At 53.0% G+C, this 16,129-nt stretch overlaps 1 protein-coding gene across 1 annotated transcript; it reads left to right on the top strand.

Moving 5' to 3' along the window:
* The first annotated feature begins 1,591 nt into the window (after positions 1-1,591).
* On the top strand, positions 1,592-15,737 carry TTC31 (tetratricopeptide repeat domain 31). The gene is made up of 15 exons (XM_070949124.1): positions 1,592-1,736; positions 2,751-3,001; positions 3,407-3,490; positions 3,576-3,638; positions 3,904-4,038; positions 4,399-4,533; positions 6,013-6,064; positions 7,450-7,540; positions 11,804-11,945; positions 12,038-12,142; positions 12,928-12,997; positions 13,153-13,246; positions 14,223-14,297; positions 14,432-14,534; positions 15,210-15,737. The coding sequence occupies exons 1-15, from the start codon at positions 1,640-1,642 to the stop codon at positions 15,318-15,320; spliced, it is 1,608 nt and encodes a 535-aa protein (XP_070805225.1). The 5' UTR covers positions 1,592-1,639; the 3' UTR covers positions 15,321-15,737.
* Positions 15,738-16,129: the final 392 nt, after the last annotated feature.

Raw genomic sequence — 16,129 nt, forward strand, 5'->3', positions numbered from 1 at the left:
ATTATAGATTAGTAGAGTTTTATGATTACTCGGCATAGGAATATTGTACTATGTTATGTTTTAATTTTATGTATGGTGGAACTATAAACTCTGACTCAGCAGACAATTGTAGTGTAATTAACAAGGTTTTAGTACCATTGCAATATAAACATATGAAATATAGAAGGAAAACTCAAAATATTAATATATTTATCTACTAAAACACATAGAGCCAGTTTGGTGTAGGCTAGAAACCCGAGAGCCTGAGTTTTACTCCCACCTAAGTCTCAAAGCCAGCTGGGTGACCTTGAGCCAGATATTCTCTCCTGTTGTAGGAAGCAGACAGTGACAAACATGGTAAATGTAGTGATCTGTACAATAACAAAATAGTTTTCAATGATCAACATTTTTTATTCTCTCAGCATTTTTCAGACTAGCGAGAAACAAAGCAGGATACTAACTTCCCAGACGGATGTTACAAGAAATAAACATATGAAACATCTTAAGGGTTAAAAGAAATGCACTCAGTCCAAGCAGTCTCAGCCCTGCTTTTCATCCAATCTTCTGCTCCAATGAAGCATACATTTCAAAGAAACAAAAGAAACAATGGATGGAAATTGATCTAGGAGAAGCAACCTGGAATTATGGAGAAACTTCCTAACAGTGAGGACAATTAACCAGTGGAACAGCCTGCCTTCAGAAGTTGTGGGTCCTCCATCACTGGAGGTTTTTAAGAAGACAGCCACCTATTTGAAATAATGTAAGGTCTCCTGCTTGAGCAGGGGGCTGGACTAGAAAACCTCCAAGGTCCCTTCCAACTTTATTCTGATTAAAATATATCCTCATTTACAAAAAAAAGTGGGGAAGCCAAACCAAAAGCCACCGCCAGAAAGCCAATATATAGAATAAGGCTCTGTATAAGCCCGCCCTGCAGGGCCCACTGTTTCCCGGGTTCAGGCAACATCCGAGGCAACTGAAGGCTTAGAACTGAGCCTTCACCCTGGTTTGCAGGATTGGCATTGAGAGCAGGGTAGGGCAGGTTGTGCCCAGTCCAGGGAGCCCTTCTGTTCCCTCGCAGGAAATCTGGGGCTGCTGCGGTTGAGGCTGTTTGGCTGCAGGCGGCGAAGCAGCCGACAGTCCCTCCGCAAGCAGCTCCCCGCCGCCGTCGCCCAGCCCGGGAGACCCTCTTTCTCGCCCGCTCGCCAGGCGTGGCGCCTCCGGGGGCTGAAGTGAGGCCTTCCGAGGCCCGATGACGGAGGGCGCCGCTCTCTCCCGGGGCGATGCCGCCTGTCCGCCACCCAAGGACACCTGAAGAGCGGACCCCGTCGGGTGTTCCGGGGGGGGGGGGACCGAGGCCCGTTTCTGCGTCTACATTCGCCTGAGTCGCGGGGAGCCCGTTGCACAAGCGGCTCCTCTCCTGGGTTCTGGCGGTCGTGGCCGCCTGAGAGTGGAAGTGGCGCCGGCTCGCCCGCCGAATTTTCCTTGCCGGGCCAACTGCGTGAAGGCGTGGGAGCATGCGCAAAGAGCGCCTCTCGCAGCCTGCCGGAAGGAGGCCGCGCGTTCCGCTTCCGGAGGAAAGGTCGCCGCTGCCCGCGCCGCTCCTCTCCTCTCCACCAGAGGGACCCTCGGGAGGCGCCGCGCTGCCCTCCTCGGCGGGGTCATGGAGCGGCTGGCGGCCGGGGAAGGCGAGGAGGAGGAGGAGGAGGAGGAAGGCGAGCGCTCTGTCCGGCGGTGGCGGCGGGGCCAGCCTTGCCCCTGTGAGCGGAGGGGGCGGTGGGGAGAGCGGGCTGCGAGGGGCGTTGGCGGGACGTCCGCTGGAGGGAAGCCGGGCAGAGCTGCCGGGGGAGACGGGCGCGGAAGAGGGCTTGCGGGAAGGGCCTAGCCGAAAGAGGCGAGACTGTCTCGCCACGAGCAGGGAAGCAGCGGAGCGGCCGGCAGCGTCTTTGGGCCGAAGGTCTCGGAAGGCGGCCCAGCCCGCCTCGCAGGGTTGTGGCTGTGGGGAAAAGAGGCGGAGGGAGGCGGCGGGTTGGCAGCCTCGGGCTCGGTAGAAAAGCAAAGATGGAATAGAAATCCGTTCTCCTTGAATCCCCCCCCCCCGCTCACTAAGGTCGACTGGCAGCAGGCTGAGAACGTGGCCCTGGGGGCTCCCGGGCCTTTGGAACCGGAGAAGGTGGAAAAGGAGCCAAAGAATAACTCGGATAATCCGGGAGGGAGGGAGGGAACCCTGGTGCCTTTGAAAGCGGGGAAAAAAAATGCCTCCAGGCGGTCTCATTCACAAGTGAGCCAAGAAGAATGTTGGACTCTCCAGTTTTGGGAATTGCTTGGCTTGTTTCAGCGACCCAAAGTAATAAGAGGAGTTCTTGGTGCCAACAGACTAGAATGTTTCTCTGTTTGCATTCAACTTTACAAACGAGGCTTTGAATGTTCATACAGACTTTCCATGTTGATGTCTCCCCTTCAAGCAAGGCCAGGTCAAGAAACAAACTGCAGGAATTCCAGGAATGCTCCTTATGGTTGTAGGAAACAAAATTAGAGAATCTTGCCCATAGTCCACTAAACTAAACAAAAAAGGCAGGATTATTTTGACTAACCTCCTTTTTCACACTTTCCATCTTCTAGAGACGGGGGAAAGTCTCTAATGCTTGTGCCCGCTTTCCCTGTCCAAGGTCAGATCTACATTCCTTTCTGCTGGGCAACACTGGATGGCTTCAAGGCTTCAGTCAGATGAGCTTCCATCTTGCTTATTCAAGCCTCTTGTGGTCCCCTTTCAGATTTGAATGGAGAGCCTTGCTGGTACAGTGTGATTAACTATGCCAGGTATGAGAACTGGGAAGACAGCAGTGAGGAAGTGGAGGAAGACAGCGACAATGACGAAGTTCGGAATAGTCCTTACACCACATTCTGCGGTTTTCGGAGGGCCTTTCTTTGCCCACCTTCTGCCCCACTCCCTCCCCAAAGCAACCATCTGGACCTTGCTCTTTTGGGCTTGGCTTTGCCCCAGAAACCGCCACTTACAGCTGAGGTGAGTCAGTGCTTTTTTGACCCACTTCACCTTTGGAACGCTCCCAGGTCCGAATTACCACATTCCTTGATAGCTGTTGATCTAAACAAGACCATTTCCCAGAGGGTTCCAGAAACTGCTACTGAATCAACATTTTTAAAATGTGAAACATTGTGGCCTACTTAAGGAAGAATCCCATTCATTGTTCTGGTTTCTCTAATGAAGTTAGTTTTTGTTTCTTTCTGTGCTGCTGCTGCTTACTGGCACATTATCCTTGGTGCCAGGCAACAGCCAGGTGTAGCCCTCGGCCCATAGGGTCCCTTGTCTTCCCATCTACTCCTTGTTCCGCTGCTCCTGGGAGACAGCAGTGTGCCAGGATGGTGGGCATCTTGGTGGGTGAGGAGGCTGGTCCCTGCTGTCTTTCAGGAGGCTGAGCGGAATGCGAAATTGCTGGTCGCTGAGGAGGAGCGCCTCAAGAAGAAAGCTGAGAAGAAAAGGATGAAGAAGAAGGTAACCGTGCCAATGCAGCTCGTTTACCTCCTGGAATTTGGGAGCTGAGTGGCTGGGAAACCTGATGCTCTTTGCTTATCCTCAGAGACAGAAGGACCGGAAGAGGCAGGAGAAGCGGAACCTGGAGCTAAAGGCAAAGAGTGAGGCAGTGAGTGAATTGCCTGGCTGTGCTGGCAGCTGTGCTCAGTGGGCCTCCTGCCTGCAGTGGGTGGGTGGACCTCAACCTTAATCAGAGAGTAGCCCTGATTGGGAAATCACCCTCAGTGCAGCCTTGTGACACTCCAGCCAATCACTTTGTTCAGACAGAGATCTGAGCAGACTGCTGGTTTCCAACTCTGCAAATATCCAGACTCATTTGTCCAGATGGCAGGTTAATTTCTAGGTCCTTCAAGGTTTTATTTTTCTCTCCATAGAATAAATCTTCAGCTGGACAAAATGAGGGAACTTTGACTTTGGATGATGATCTCCCTGACTCAGAGGGGAGTTTCAATGAAGCCTCCCTAGGCAGGAACCCCAGCAGGAGTATGGAGGAGGTAGAGGCGGCAGAGGTGAGCCTGGGCCAGTGAGTGGACGGGAAAAGTAGTCCACAAGGAGGCTGAGAGTCTGAGATTTCAACTGAAACAGGAAGCATGGGGGGCGGGGGGGGGGAGTGTTGAAGGTATTTGGTCCCGTGTGGCTTCTTTGTTTGTTTGATCCCTGCCTTGGAATGCAGGCGGAGGAAATGCTAATTCTCCACCAACCATTATTACAGCCAACACCAAACCATTAGAACCGCAGCGAGATGGCCTTGGCCACATTAGTCCCAGGTCTGGTATCATATAAGGTGGTGGTGGTAGTGCTGGTTCAGTTTTCCTTCCAAAGGGATGTCCGGGCTGTCTGAGCTGCTGCTTTCCATCTCTTCCCCACAGGAGGAGCTGGATTTCTCCAGCACTTTTGTCTCCAAAGCTCGCCGCAAAGTAGATGCCCAGTCCATGCTCCCAAAGAAGGAGAAAGGAGGAAAAAACCCCAGGGAGAGGAAGGCAGAGAAGACGCAAAAGGCAGAGGTGAGGACTCGTGTTCCTGTTCCGGTTCCGGGCCAAGTGCTCTCCAGGCCAGCCCCCTTTTCTGAAGGGAGCCAGCCTGGCAGCCCCTATCCTTCCTGTTTCCCACATGCTGATCTGAAGGGAGCATCTCTGACTGGCAGCCCTCAATGTCCATTTTTCCATAACCCCATTTTCTGTTGTAGCTGGCGCTCTGTCTTTTAGGAAGTGACTTCCCTTAGTCGCTATAAGATTTCACCATTAGTTCATATGCTCTGAGATGTAGAATGGGGAAGGGGGAGGGGGAGAGGCTTCTAATTTCCCCATGCCATGTATACACTGATCAGCCACCCTTTGACCAAAGCTAAGAATCTAAAAAGTGGCTGTTTTTCCTAAGAACGATGCTTCTCCTGCCCCAGAAGCATTTACTTGCTCTTTTCTCTATGTTCTTCAGTGTTGAAAGATCCTTGCACGATTTTCTGTGTGGATCTCACCTGTTGTACTGCTGTTGCAAAGCAGGCCGATGGTTTCAATCGGCTACAAAGTCGAAGTTTCTCCCTTTTATCAGCTTACAGGATTTGAAAGGAAACCCGTTCTCTGACACCCATGACTGCATCAGGGAAAGGCTGGCTGAAAAGAATACAGACTTTTGAGCCTTTAGATCCATGCTACCTTAATGGCGGCCAGCCCTCGCTCCCCACTCAGGTCTGCAGCTGGTTGGCAGAGTTTATGGTGGGTGGGTGTCCCTCCCTATCCCACTAGGGCCAGTTCATAAGCTCCTCCTTTACTTCTTGATTGCCAGTAGGGACAGAAGTGATACTGATGGTGAAGGCATCAGGCTAGAAACCAGGAGACCCTGAGCTCTAGTCCCACCTTAGCCATGAAAGTTGGCTGGGTAACTTTGGGCATCTTTCTCAGCTCCACCCACCTCACAGGGTTGTTGTTATGGGGAAAATAGGAGGAGGAAGAGGATTGGGTATGTTGGCTGCCGTGAGTAAAGTAATAAAGGTGAGATAAAAATAAATTTCAAAATTGGATGTTTGGTGAATTATTTCCTGTCTTCTGGAAATCAGCCTCCTAATCTGATGGTCTCCAGATGTGCCTGGACTACTCGGCTACCTATCCAGCATGAAAATACTTAGTCTTCCTTTTCTTTGATGGTGCCTCCTGTGGAAATTCTGGGAATGAAATCTGCAGCCATGAATTTGAGTCCTTGCGCATTGGGAGTGCGGTTATTTTCTCAGTTCTGTTCAGCAGAATTGGAGAAATGTATGATTTCAACGGCTGCTCTGTCTAACTTTCATAAATTTGTGGGCCAGCCATCTCATACACATGACAATGCGTGGCTCACAAAATGGAACAAAACCAGTAAAACAACCTAAGCCCACAAAAATAACATAAAAATAGTAGCCAGGGAAGCTTACAACCCCTCGCGTTAGCCATGGGGCAGGCTGGATGGCAACGTCAGGTGTCTCCTCCTCCTTCTTCTTCTTCCATCTTCAGAAGCCTTCAGAGCTCCAGTTGACTCCAGTGGAGCAGAGCCTGGTGTTGGCAGGTGAGCAGCTGGAAGCGCTTTCTCCCCACCAAAGCTGAGCTGCTGTGATCTTTCCATGCCTGCCCAAGCAGGCCACTTCCTGGATTTGGCAGTTCCTCCTCATATTGGAGAAATTGGGGTGCTGCAAACTTTAATTCTGGGTCCTGTACTAAATAAAATGAAGTGATAGGAAATGCTTATCATGTTTTCAGATGACGTAAAATTAAGGGAGAAAATTCCCTAGAAGACAAAATGAAGTTTAAAATTACTTAGATAAGATAGGGAAATGAGCTGAAATTTAAAAAAATGAAATTTAAACAAACCCTTCATGAAAGGAACAAAAATCAAACACACGTTTGCAGGATAGAGGTCCCGGCTTGATAATGATAATAGTGAAACTGTTTTAGAATAGTATTAGATGGCAGATGGAATATGAGCCAGTCATGGGATATCGCTGCAAAGAAGCCAATGGTTTCAAGCTCCATTGAGGAGACACAAGCTCTTGTGTCTTCACTGATTCTGCCTCGGTCAGACACCTTTGGCTCAGCTACCACGGCCAGTTCTTGGCACCAGCTATAAGAGAGGGTGCATAGAAACTCGAACTTATTCAGAGGGAGTTGATGAGGGTGATGGGGGGCTCGAAGCTTAAGTCCCATGAAGAGATTGAAACCAGATGGCTGGGGGCAATAATGGCCCCACTTCAAGGGGAGCTAGAGAGTTACTTGGTCAGATTTCAGATTCCTGGGCTTGGTTTGATGGGGGGGAGGGGTTTCACAGTCTCTTCCAATGGGAGGGCTGTGTGTTGGAAGGGAGCAGGCTCACGTGCCCCACAGGGTTGCAGGTGGTGGTGGGATTCAAATAATTTAACAACCGGTTCTCTGCCCTAATGATGATTTCCAACAACCACTTCACCAAACTGCTCAGAAAGTTAACAACCGGTTCTCTCGAAGTGGTGCGAACTGGCTGAATCCCACCACTGGTTGCAGGTCCCTCCCCGGGGGTCCTTTGTGGGGCTCTCTTGCTTGTAGAGTAGAGCATTGGTTGGGTTGGGTGAGGTATGGGCAGGAAATTTTGGTAAGTCGGAGGGATGCATATAATGATGGTGGGGGGATGAGATCAGTCATGGGCAGGGTTATTATTCAAAGTGGGACAACCTGGATGGATGGTTAATTTCTTGTAGAGGCCTGGTTTTCTTTTTTTTTAAAGGTCCAATTGAGCATCCCCTATGACATGGTTGTCCTGCATTTCCCGTCTTAAGGATTTTGGGCAGAGCGTCCCAAGTGCCCTGGAGGTTATGCAAAGACATTTGGGGAACTGTCCAGCTTTCACCTAAACAGTCAGAAGGTTAATTCCACATCTATGATAACATTTTCCTCATTTTAAATAATCCTTTTCTCCTGCTCCAGATTGTGGAAATGAAACTGCAAAGCAGGGGCTCTTTCATGAGGCTGTGTTCCTCTTTACCGAAGCTATTAAGCTGAACCCCCAGGAATACAGGTGAGACCGGATTGTTGGAGGGCCTGACCCACGCCTGTCTTGGTTGTCGTCCTTGGCCCTGGATGGAATCGGTGCGTCTGGCTTGAATTCAAGCATTTTCTGCCAGTTGATCCCCCCCCTCTTTCTCCCCCAGGGCAGGCAGAATGTGGTCTTGAGAAGTGGTGCTCAGGGCAGGGAGAAGCTTTGGTTTCTGGGGGATATCTAGCACCGGCCAAGGGAGGCTTTGTGGATCAAGTAGCTCCTGTCTGTCTATGTCTTCATCCTGCCTCCCACAAACTCTTATAATTACTTCCCTACTGTGTACAAGTGAGGGGAAATTCCTGTTAATGGCCAGGATGATGAGAATGGTGGCAGCAAAGTCTTCCTGACAGAAATCCACTTACCTTCTAAGAAAACAGTTGTGCTGCTTCTTAAAAATATGTGTCGTCCTTAACATAATTTAGTAAAAACTGCCCCCTTGCTTCAAACCTCCCCTCCTGTCTTGGAAAGCATTTCTGAGCACACCAGTCAGTTCCTTTGGAGCTGCAGGGAGGATGGAGTCCGCTTTGATTCCTGATTCCAGGCACCTTTCCAAAAAGGCGGGAAGGAAGAACCCTGGCCTGGAGAGGGGGCTGGCGGGCTGCTCTCCACTCTTGCTCCGTGTCCCAGGGATGGGGGCAAGAGAAGGGCAGCTATGCTGGAGGGGATCCCGAGGACCTGTCTGATCTCCCTTGAACCGAATGACCCGATTGGAGGGGATTGTCCAAGGGGGATTAAGCGTGTTAAGAAGCTGGTGGCAGGGACCAAGCTGCCTGGTGTGGCCAGCTGGTCTTGAGGTTAGAGATCTGGCTGTTTGGCAAACTATGGAATGTGTTATGTAGGAAGCTTCTTGCCTGATTAAGGCACATTGGTACATACCTGATTTAGATACACACGTTTTGGTGGAGGTTTATAAAATGGCGGATCTGTTGGGAAATGGAGGGAGTTGTTGGAGGAGGTTGGTGGTCTATTTGTGCTGTATGGAACCAGAGAGGGTTGAGGAGAGGCTCCCTGGAGAAGGGAGGACCCAGCCATATCAGAAAGGGAGCCCTGCAGAGTCAGCTGGCCTTGGGAAGCACTGCTGCATTTGGAAAGGAGAGATGGAGAGTCACAGGGAAGGCTTGACCAAAGTTCAGGAAACAATTATTTCCCCCTCTTTAGACCATCTCCCTCTCTGGGATGGAAACAAGCCAGAAATGGAAATACTGAAAGGAGCTGTAAGCATTTTGGTGTAGTGATAAGGCATTTGTGTGATCTAGCCAGGGAGGGAATAATACATTTTGCTGCTGCAAGGTGACTCTGCATTTGGTGTGTTAAGAAATGCAGATAAATAAAAATGCACCTAATTTTTAAATGAAGGATGCTGCCAGCGCAACCTCTTTATTGGGAAAGCACTTTAAGCACTGTGATTTAGAGAGGAGTGGTGTGCTTTCCACCACCACTACCACCCTCTAGGAAAGCCCTAGCAAAGGCGGTGGGAGAGGAGAACATTCCTGATGGTTCAGGAGGAGCAGCCCCGAAGGACCTCTCATCTTACCCTCTCCCCACCTGGCAGGAGGAGGAGGAGGCCAGGCTTTGCAGCAGGGCAAACAGCCTTTCAAGATGGAAGGTCTTTGCCGGCTGCTCTGGATGACATTGTGCACTGTTTTTCTTCCGCATCCTCACCAGCCCCGTCTAAGTTTATCATTCATCTGCACCTTCGTTCTGCTTTCAAGGCAGCCGTAAAGAAAAAACAAAGTTGCAGGCTTTTGCCTTCCCCCAAGTTTCTTCCATCTGCCGGAGAAGGATGCAGGAACCTCTGCAGCGAGCCAGGTGCTCAGCTAGGACACTGCCAGCGTTATGCTGGAAGATGATCAGGCAGCTTAGAAAAGTGGAGGGCAAGCAGGTAGCCCTGGGGCTCTCCGGCTGGATGGATGGATGGACGCCAGGAGGGTGCCCAGCTGCTGTGGAGAGGGAAGTGGAGACACTGCTTCTGCCTGCAGTCCTTGGCCCGGAGAAACTTCACAAGCTTGAGCAGAGAGGTCAAGAGTGAACCTGGTCCCTTGGAGAACCAGCAAACTGAAATAACCTGGAATGAGCCCCTCCGCATAACAAGAGACTCGGACCTTCAGCGAAGAAAATTACAGAAAAAATGGGCTGGCCATTATTGTTGAGAAACTTAGTACACGAACACAACCCTCCAAAGGAGAGGAGCGTCTTTGTTTTGAGTCCAGGCCGCTCCTGTGTTTCCATCCCAGATGCAGTGGAAGTGGAGGCTGAACATTTCTGTGGTGATTTGGAACTCTTTGTGACATCTGGGAGAGTGAAATGCACATAAAATCATATCTGGGATTTCAGCCTTGTGTAAAACAAGAGAGAGGAGAAAATTCATCGAAGGAAATTCAAGGCTTGTAGCCAATATCTTCTTCCAGCGACCGAAAAATGACACTTCAACATAAGTTGACTAGCAAAAATAGAGAAAGAACCAGCAAAACCAAGACCTGCTCCTGACTGCAGCTCAGATTGTGAAGAATGATACAACAAAGCCTCTCCCCAAATCTAGGGGAATTAAGAATATGTGATATCCAAACTAGGCCCAGACATTCTGGAAAGGGGAGGTTTTTTTTTGTTTTGTTTTTTTTTAATTTGATTTATATGCCGCCCTTCTCCGGAGACTCAGGGCGGCTTACAATGCGTTAAGCAATAGCCTTCATACTTTTGTATATATTTATACAAAGTCAGCTTATTGCCCCCACAAACTGGGTCCTCATTTCACTTACCTTAGAAAGGATGGAAGGCTGAGTCAACCTTGAGTTAAATGGGGCCTGGAGAATATTGCTGATGGCAGAGCTGTAGGAGTTGATGAATTATCGGCCAAACAGTTTCAAATCTTGCAACATAACTTGGTTAAATGCTGTTGCAGTTTGTGAGCAATTATGCAGCGGTCAAGGGATTTGAAAAGATCAGTTTATATTCCAGTATGAAAAAGGGGCAGGGCGAAGGGCTGACAGGCGTTCATCTCCCGTTCTGCTGAGATAAGACTCAAGATTTTTCAGGCCACAGAACCCCTGGAAGGGCAAGCTGGACTCTGAAGCGGCAAAGACACCTCACATCACATGGTTGCCCTTCAGAGAGCAACAGGAGAGAGTCACAAAAGATGAAGGCAACCAGCAAAGAGGGTGACCAAAAACGAGGCGGCTGGATCTCTCACGGATGAGACAGGCTGGGAATGGCAGAAGCTCTGAGGGGCAGGCAGGTTCTGGCAGTCCTGGAGAAACGGGGTTACGAAGGTTGGAAGGGACTGCACAGCCCCAGTGGCCACCTGGAGGAACCTTTTTGTTTTCCGAAGCTGGCCTCCCTTTCCTGCCACCCTGCAGTTTCTCTTCCATCTCACGGTTCCATCCCTCTTGGTCCTTTGAATGGAGAGTGTCTCAGTCGCTGGCCTGGCCTCTTGCTGGGGGGGCGGGTTTCAGAGGGGCTGGGCCTTTGAGAGGAGGCTCGCAGCCTGTTGCTCTCCTTGGAAGTGGGCTGCTTGTTGAAAGAGAAAACGGGGGTGCTAGCCCTCTTCTGGCAGTGGGGGAAATGCTTTGCTTGCTAGGATTGGATGCGAGAGGGGATTTAGCGTCTGTTGCTCGAGCCCCCTGCCACCCCTCCTGAGAGGCTTCATTTTGTGCCAGCAGCAACAGCCCTATCCCGGGTGGCCAAGGGCAGTGGCCAGTAGCATGGATGCTCCCTGGGTGGCCAGCCAGCGCAGAAAGCAGCTGGGTAGAATCCACATGAAGGCTGGGTTTGACCCTGAGTGCCCTGGAGCATTTGCCCTCCTCCCTTCTGCAAAGGAATCAGTGCCCTGGCACTGCCATTTGTCGTTTCTTTTGAAAAGGACCTCTGAGGGAGAGTGATGGGCGTCAGATGCCCTGCGAGTCTCGTTGCACAGCTAGGTGGTCTCCCGAGCCTCCACACCTGGGTCCTTGGGGGAAAAAGAACCCTGGGCTCCCGTGCTCTTCCCCAGTCCCTGGCCTCGGAGGCTTTGGGGACAGCATCAGGTGGATCTTAGGGGGAGAGGAAGGGACCGGTTTCTGCTTCCAACCCTGAGCCCCAGGGGTGTCTGAGGGAGAAGCGGGCTCTGCCTGGGATGTGCTTTGGAAAGTCCCATGCTGGGACTGTGACACAGATTTTGCTGCTGGTGACACCGGCTGCAGTAAGAGGCTGCAGACGGGGCTCCCCGGGAGGAAGAGCGCCTGCCTGACCTCTGTCCCTCCCCCCCAGGTTCTTTGGGAACCGCTCCTTCTGCTATGAGAAGCTGCAGAGTCACATGGAGGCCCTGCGGGATGCCCAGCACGCGTTGAGCCTGCAGCCGGGCTGGCCCAAAGGCCTCTTTCGCCAGGGCAAGGCGCTCCTGGGCCTCAAGGTACTCCAGGCCGGAGGGGCAGAGTGGGGTGGGGAGGGGGTCTGGGGGACTCTGGCACCCGGCGACCCTCCTGTCTGTTCCCCAATTCCCAGCAATACGCGGATGCGGCAAGGACCTTTCAGCAACTCCTTCCGTTCGATGGCTTCTGTGGTGATGCAGCCATCCAGCTTCAGAAGTGCCAGATCCAGCATTCAATGGTGAGCAAGGAGGGGCGAGGAGGCTTCCTTTCTTAGCTCGGCTCTGAGGTCAAGCCGGGTCATTCTGCTGCAGGCTTGCCTGGATGGTTTGCCCAGGGCAGGTGGACATTTGGCCCCCAAGGCAACCTGATTGCTTGGCTTCAGTGGAGGAAAACAGCCGATTGGCCAGGAGAAGTGTTTGAGAACAGGAGGCCTAGAGAGATGAGCGGGCCTCACTCAGCGGGCCATTTCTGCAGCTGTTTCCTTTAACGATGCTCTCTGCACCCCTTGGCGAAAGCTGCCCTCTGTTACTGAGCCCTCCCCCACATCCTCTGGGGGGGCCCTTCTGGCTGGCCTGCTGGTAGCTCTGATGCCTGGTTTTCTCTCCTGCCTTCCTGGCGTGGGCAGCTCAGAGCCCCCCCAGAGTTCTCTTGAGGTGGTCAGTGGAATCGTTTCCTTGACTTGACCAGTAAGCCACTTTGGGTTGCCCTCAAGTCACAATGGCTGGTTCTCTGCCCAGAGCAAACCAGCCATGCTGGGCTTACAATGCTGTATCAACCCAGCACGCCGAGTTTGTGCAGCATATGACACCAGAACGGCCAGCGTCACCTAACATGCAGACTGTCGGATCCTATTGTGAAGGTGTCCAAGAACAGCTGGCTTCTCTGGACACTGAGGCATATCCCCCACTCCCTACTCCACGGAAGCATCTTTGGCTTGTAGTGGTTGTTGGTTTGACCAATGAGTGAATGGCACCTTGTGTGAAGGAGCTGGCCCAGACTCACCCGGTCCCCTTTCTTTGGCAGGAGAGCCGGCTGGGCTGCTCCCACCGTGACCGGGATGTCCTGCCTGTGGAAACGCAGCTGCCTCTGCCCGGTAAGCGGGGGAGGGGGCTCAGAAGGCCAGTCCCCGGACAGTGCTAAGCCTTGCTGATGATGGGCACAGGGTGGACAATGGCTGCCTGGCGGGTGTGCAGAAACCAAGCCGTCGCTGGCTCTCACCCGTCACTCTTTTTCTCCCTGCCGGTCAAGGAAAACAGCCAGGGGAGCAGCGGTGCCCAGACAGCAGTGCCCAGGCTGTTCCCACCACCCTGCTGGCACCTCCGGCTGCAAAGGCCCCAGTCAGGTGAGGAGCAGGAAGACCTGGGAAGGGGGAGGAACTTTTGGGTTTCTTCCTGCATGTGAGCAGAGGCAGCAGCCCCACAGGGCCAGGCTCAGCTTGTGGGGGACACAGGCTGAATCTAAAATAACAAAATGCAGCCAAACATTCGGACAGGGTCTAAGCACATTAATGGTTGATTTACTGCCAGGCAGAATCTCTCTGTGTCCATTCAGCTGTTTCTTCTCAACAGCCCCCTCCCTCCTCTGGCTCTTTGCTTAAATTCTTAACTGGGCAGCCCCAGGCGCGTCTCTCTTCTGGGCCATTTCTGCTACTCAGGGGACCCTCAGTCAAGTACACGGCTGGATCTACAGCCTTCCTTTCCATAAACGCGGCAGCTGGGGAATGGCCTTAATGCCCAGGCAGATTCATAGCCCTGAGACAAGTCTGAGTTGGTTGACAGGCCCTGAGCTGCAGCACCAAGGCCCAGAAAAGCCCGAGGGTAGATCATTGGGCATGCCAGGCTGGCTCCTTCCAGGCCCAACTCCAGAACTGAGTGTTGCAGTAGTCAAGGCAGGATGTGGATCACCACTGCCAAATCCCGAGAGCGCAGGAGGGCTCACCAACCCAGAATCTGTCAGCACACCCCTTCCAGAGCTGCCCCTCCCAAACTGCCAAGGATGGGTTGGGGGAGGAGGCAGAGGAAGCCCCTCCAATGCCGCTTCCTCTTGTTTGTTTGTTTTTTTTTGTTTGTTTTTTTTAAATTTGATTTATATGCCGCCCTTCTCCGGAGACTCAGGGCGGCTTACAATGCGTTAAGCAATAGTATTGGTGCTGCCCTCGTGACGGCTGCTGCCCGGGAGCAGGTTGGCTGGTCAATGGATCCCCAGACCCTTGAGGCAAGGGTCCCTTTGGAATTGGGTGAGGCTAGAGCGACCCAGTGGTTAGTGGAGCCTTGCGTGGGCCTCCTGTTCCTGGGGGTGACCGACGTGCTCCCTTGCAGGGAGTGGTTCGCTGTCTGGGTGGGGAACCTGGCACCCAAGATCACCCAGCAAGTTCTGCTTCATTATTTTCAGCCGTAAGTTGGTCTGCTCTTTGGGAGGGTGGGGGGGCTTGTGGCTTCTTCCCCCCTTCTGGTGACCAGAAGGCATCCCGTGGAAGTAAGGGGCCACCAAGGCAGACCAACTTTGACATCAACTTTGTTTGAGGCAGGTTTGGACCCATTGACTCCATCCGGTGCCTCCCTCGCAAATCCTGGGCCTTCGTCAACTACAGCCACAAAGAGGCCGCCGAAGCCGCCTATGAGGCCCTGCAGGTGCGGCTCCTCCCTCCCTCCCTCTGGCGCCCTGAGGTGGAGGTCAGGAGCAGGGAGCGTTGGATACACATACGCACCCGGGTCCTCTGGGCCTGGGCCTCCTGGGGTCTCAATCCCCACTGCTGCCGGCAGCAGGTTGGAGGGCTGCCTGCAGAGGAACCGGATGTGGCCCTTGGCATTTCTGCTCCCAAGTGACGAGAAGGCAGAGAGCCAAAGTGGGAGCGGCCTCATTGATGTTGGGCAGCTGTGGAATCTCCCTTGATGGGAATCTCGCGGGGGGGGGGGGGGGGGGGAGACACACCGGTGCTTCTCCTCTTGGCTGTTGCTGGCCTGTTCAGGGCTGGCTTGACAAGCTGGTTCAGGCAGCTGAAGAGGTGCTGAGAGGAGCTGCAGAGCGGCAGGGAGGATTGCAGAGAGGAGGTCCCTGGTGGGTGCTTTTCTTTCCCCATTGGGGAGAGGCTGCCCTGTTTTATGGAAGCATGCAGGGGCTCGCTGGTCAGGTCCTCTCCATGGCAAGCAAGGCTCTCCGCATGCAATCTGTGGTGCCCATTAGGGAAAGGACAGAGAAGGAAGAGGACGACAGACCCTTCGTGTTGAGGTGGTTGCATTCCAGGCGGTCGTCCTGCCTTCTTGGGGTGCCTCCCTCACCTTGGCTTCCTCTTGCCTTTCTCCCAGGGGGCGGAAGTGGAAGGACACAAGCTCGTTCTGCAGCTGAAGCACCCTGCACATGCCACCGTGCTCCCCTCCAAGGCAGCTCCCCGTCCCTGCCTCTCCTCCTGGGCGTGAAGACTGGGCTGGGGTGAGGGCAGACATCGAGGCTTGCACGGACATTCTTGGGGGGCCCAGGCCTGCCTCCTGCCTGGGAGCTGTCTTCCTAGGAGGAGCCTGCTGCGGAGAGGGAAGGCTCTTGAAGGCAGCCCCAGAGGGAACCGGGGAGCATAACCGCCCCTCCTTTCTCTGAAGCCTGCCTCGGCCCGCTCAGATTTGGCCCCCTCCCGTAATGAGGAGCTGCCAGTCCAGAGCGCAGGGTCCAGGCCGCAAATTCTTGTGCTCTGGGGCGCCTTCCTCAGAGAAGACTTTTCTTGGGCCTTCATGGAGGGGCCGCTTTGCCCAACTGCCCGGTCCAGTCTCCCCAGCCTGCTCAGGAACTGATGTTCGTTGCCTTATTTTTATATGGTTCACAATAAACATGAAAAGACATGGCTTTTCCCTCTTCAGGGTTGCCCTGTGGTGGAGGGTGTTGGTCCCACCAGCAAGTGCTCTGGCTGGCTGGCCCCAGGCTTGGTCAGAAGCCGGGCTCTCCCTTGTGGACCCCCTTCAGGCACCTGGTCCTTCCTCCCCTGGTGACAGGGCCCACCGTTCCCTTCCCAGACACAGTTGCTGCTCTTGCCGTGCTTGGAACTGGCTCTGCCCTCAGCCTCTCCTCTCCTTTGGGCCTCTCTGTGTGGCTTCCTCTTTCACGCATGCCTGCTGTCCCCTGCCCCCTCCCCCCCACATCAGCCTGGGTGGTGTCTGCCCTGCCCCCACCACCTTCCTCCTCTGTGGCTTGGCTGTATTTTCTTGCTCTGTGTCGGTTTGACTGAGATTCTTGGTTG

Source organism: Pituophis catenifer, unplaced genomic scaffold, assembly GCF_029215685.1.
Source record: "Pituophis catenifer annectens isolate HBS135680 unplaced genomic scaffold, rPitCat1.0.hap2 SCAF_8, whole genome shotgun sequence".
Lineage (NCBI taxonomy): Eukaryota > Metazoa > Chordata > Lepidosauria > Squamata > Colubridae > Pituophis > Pituophis catenifer.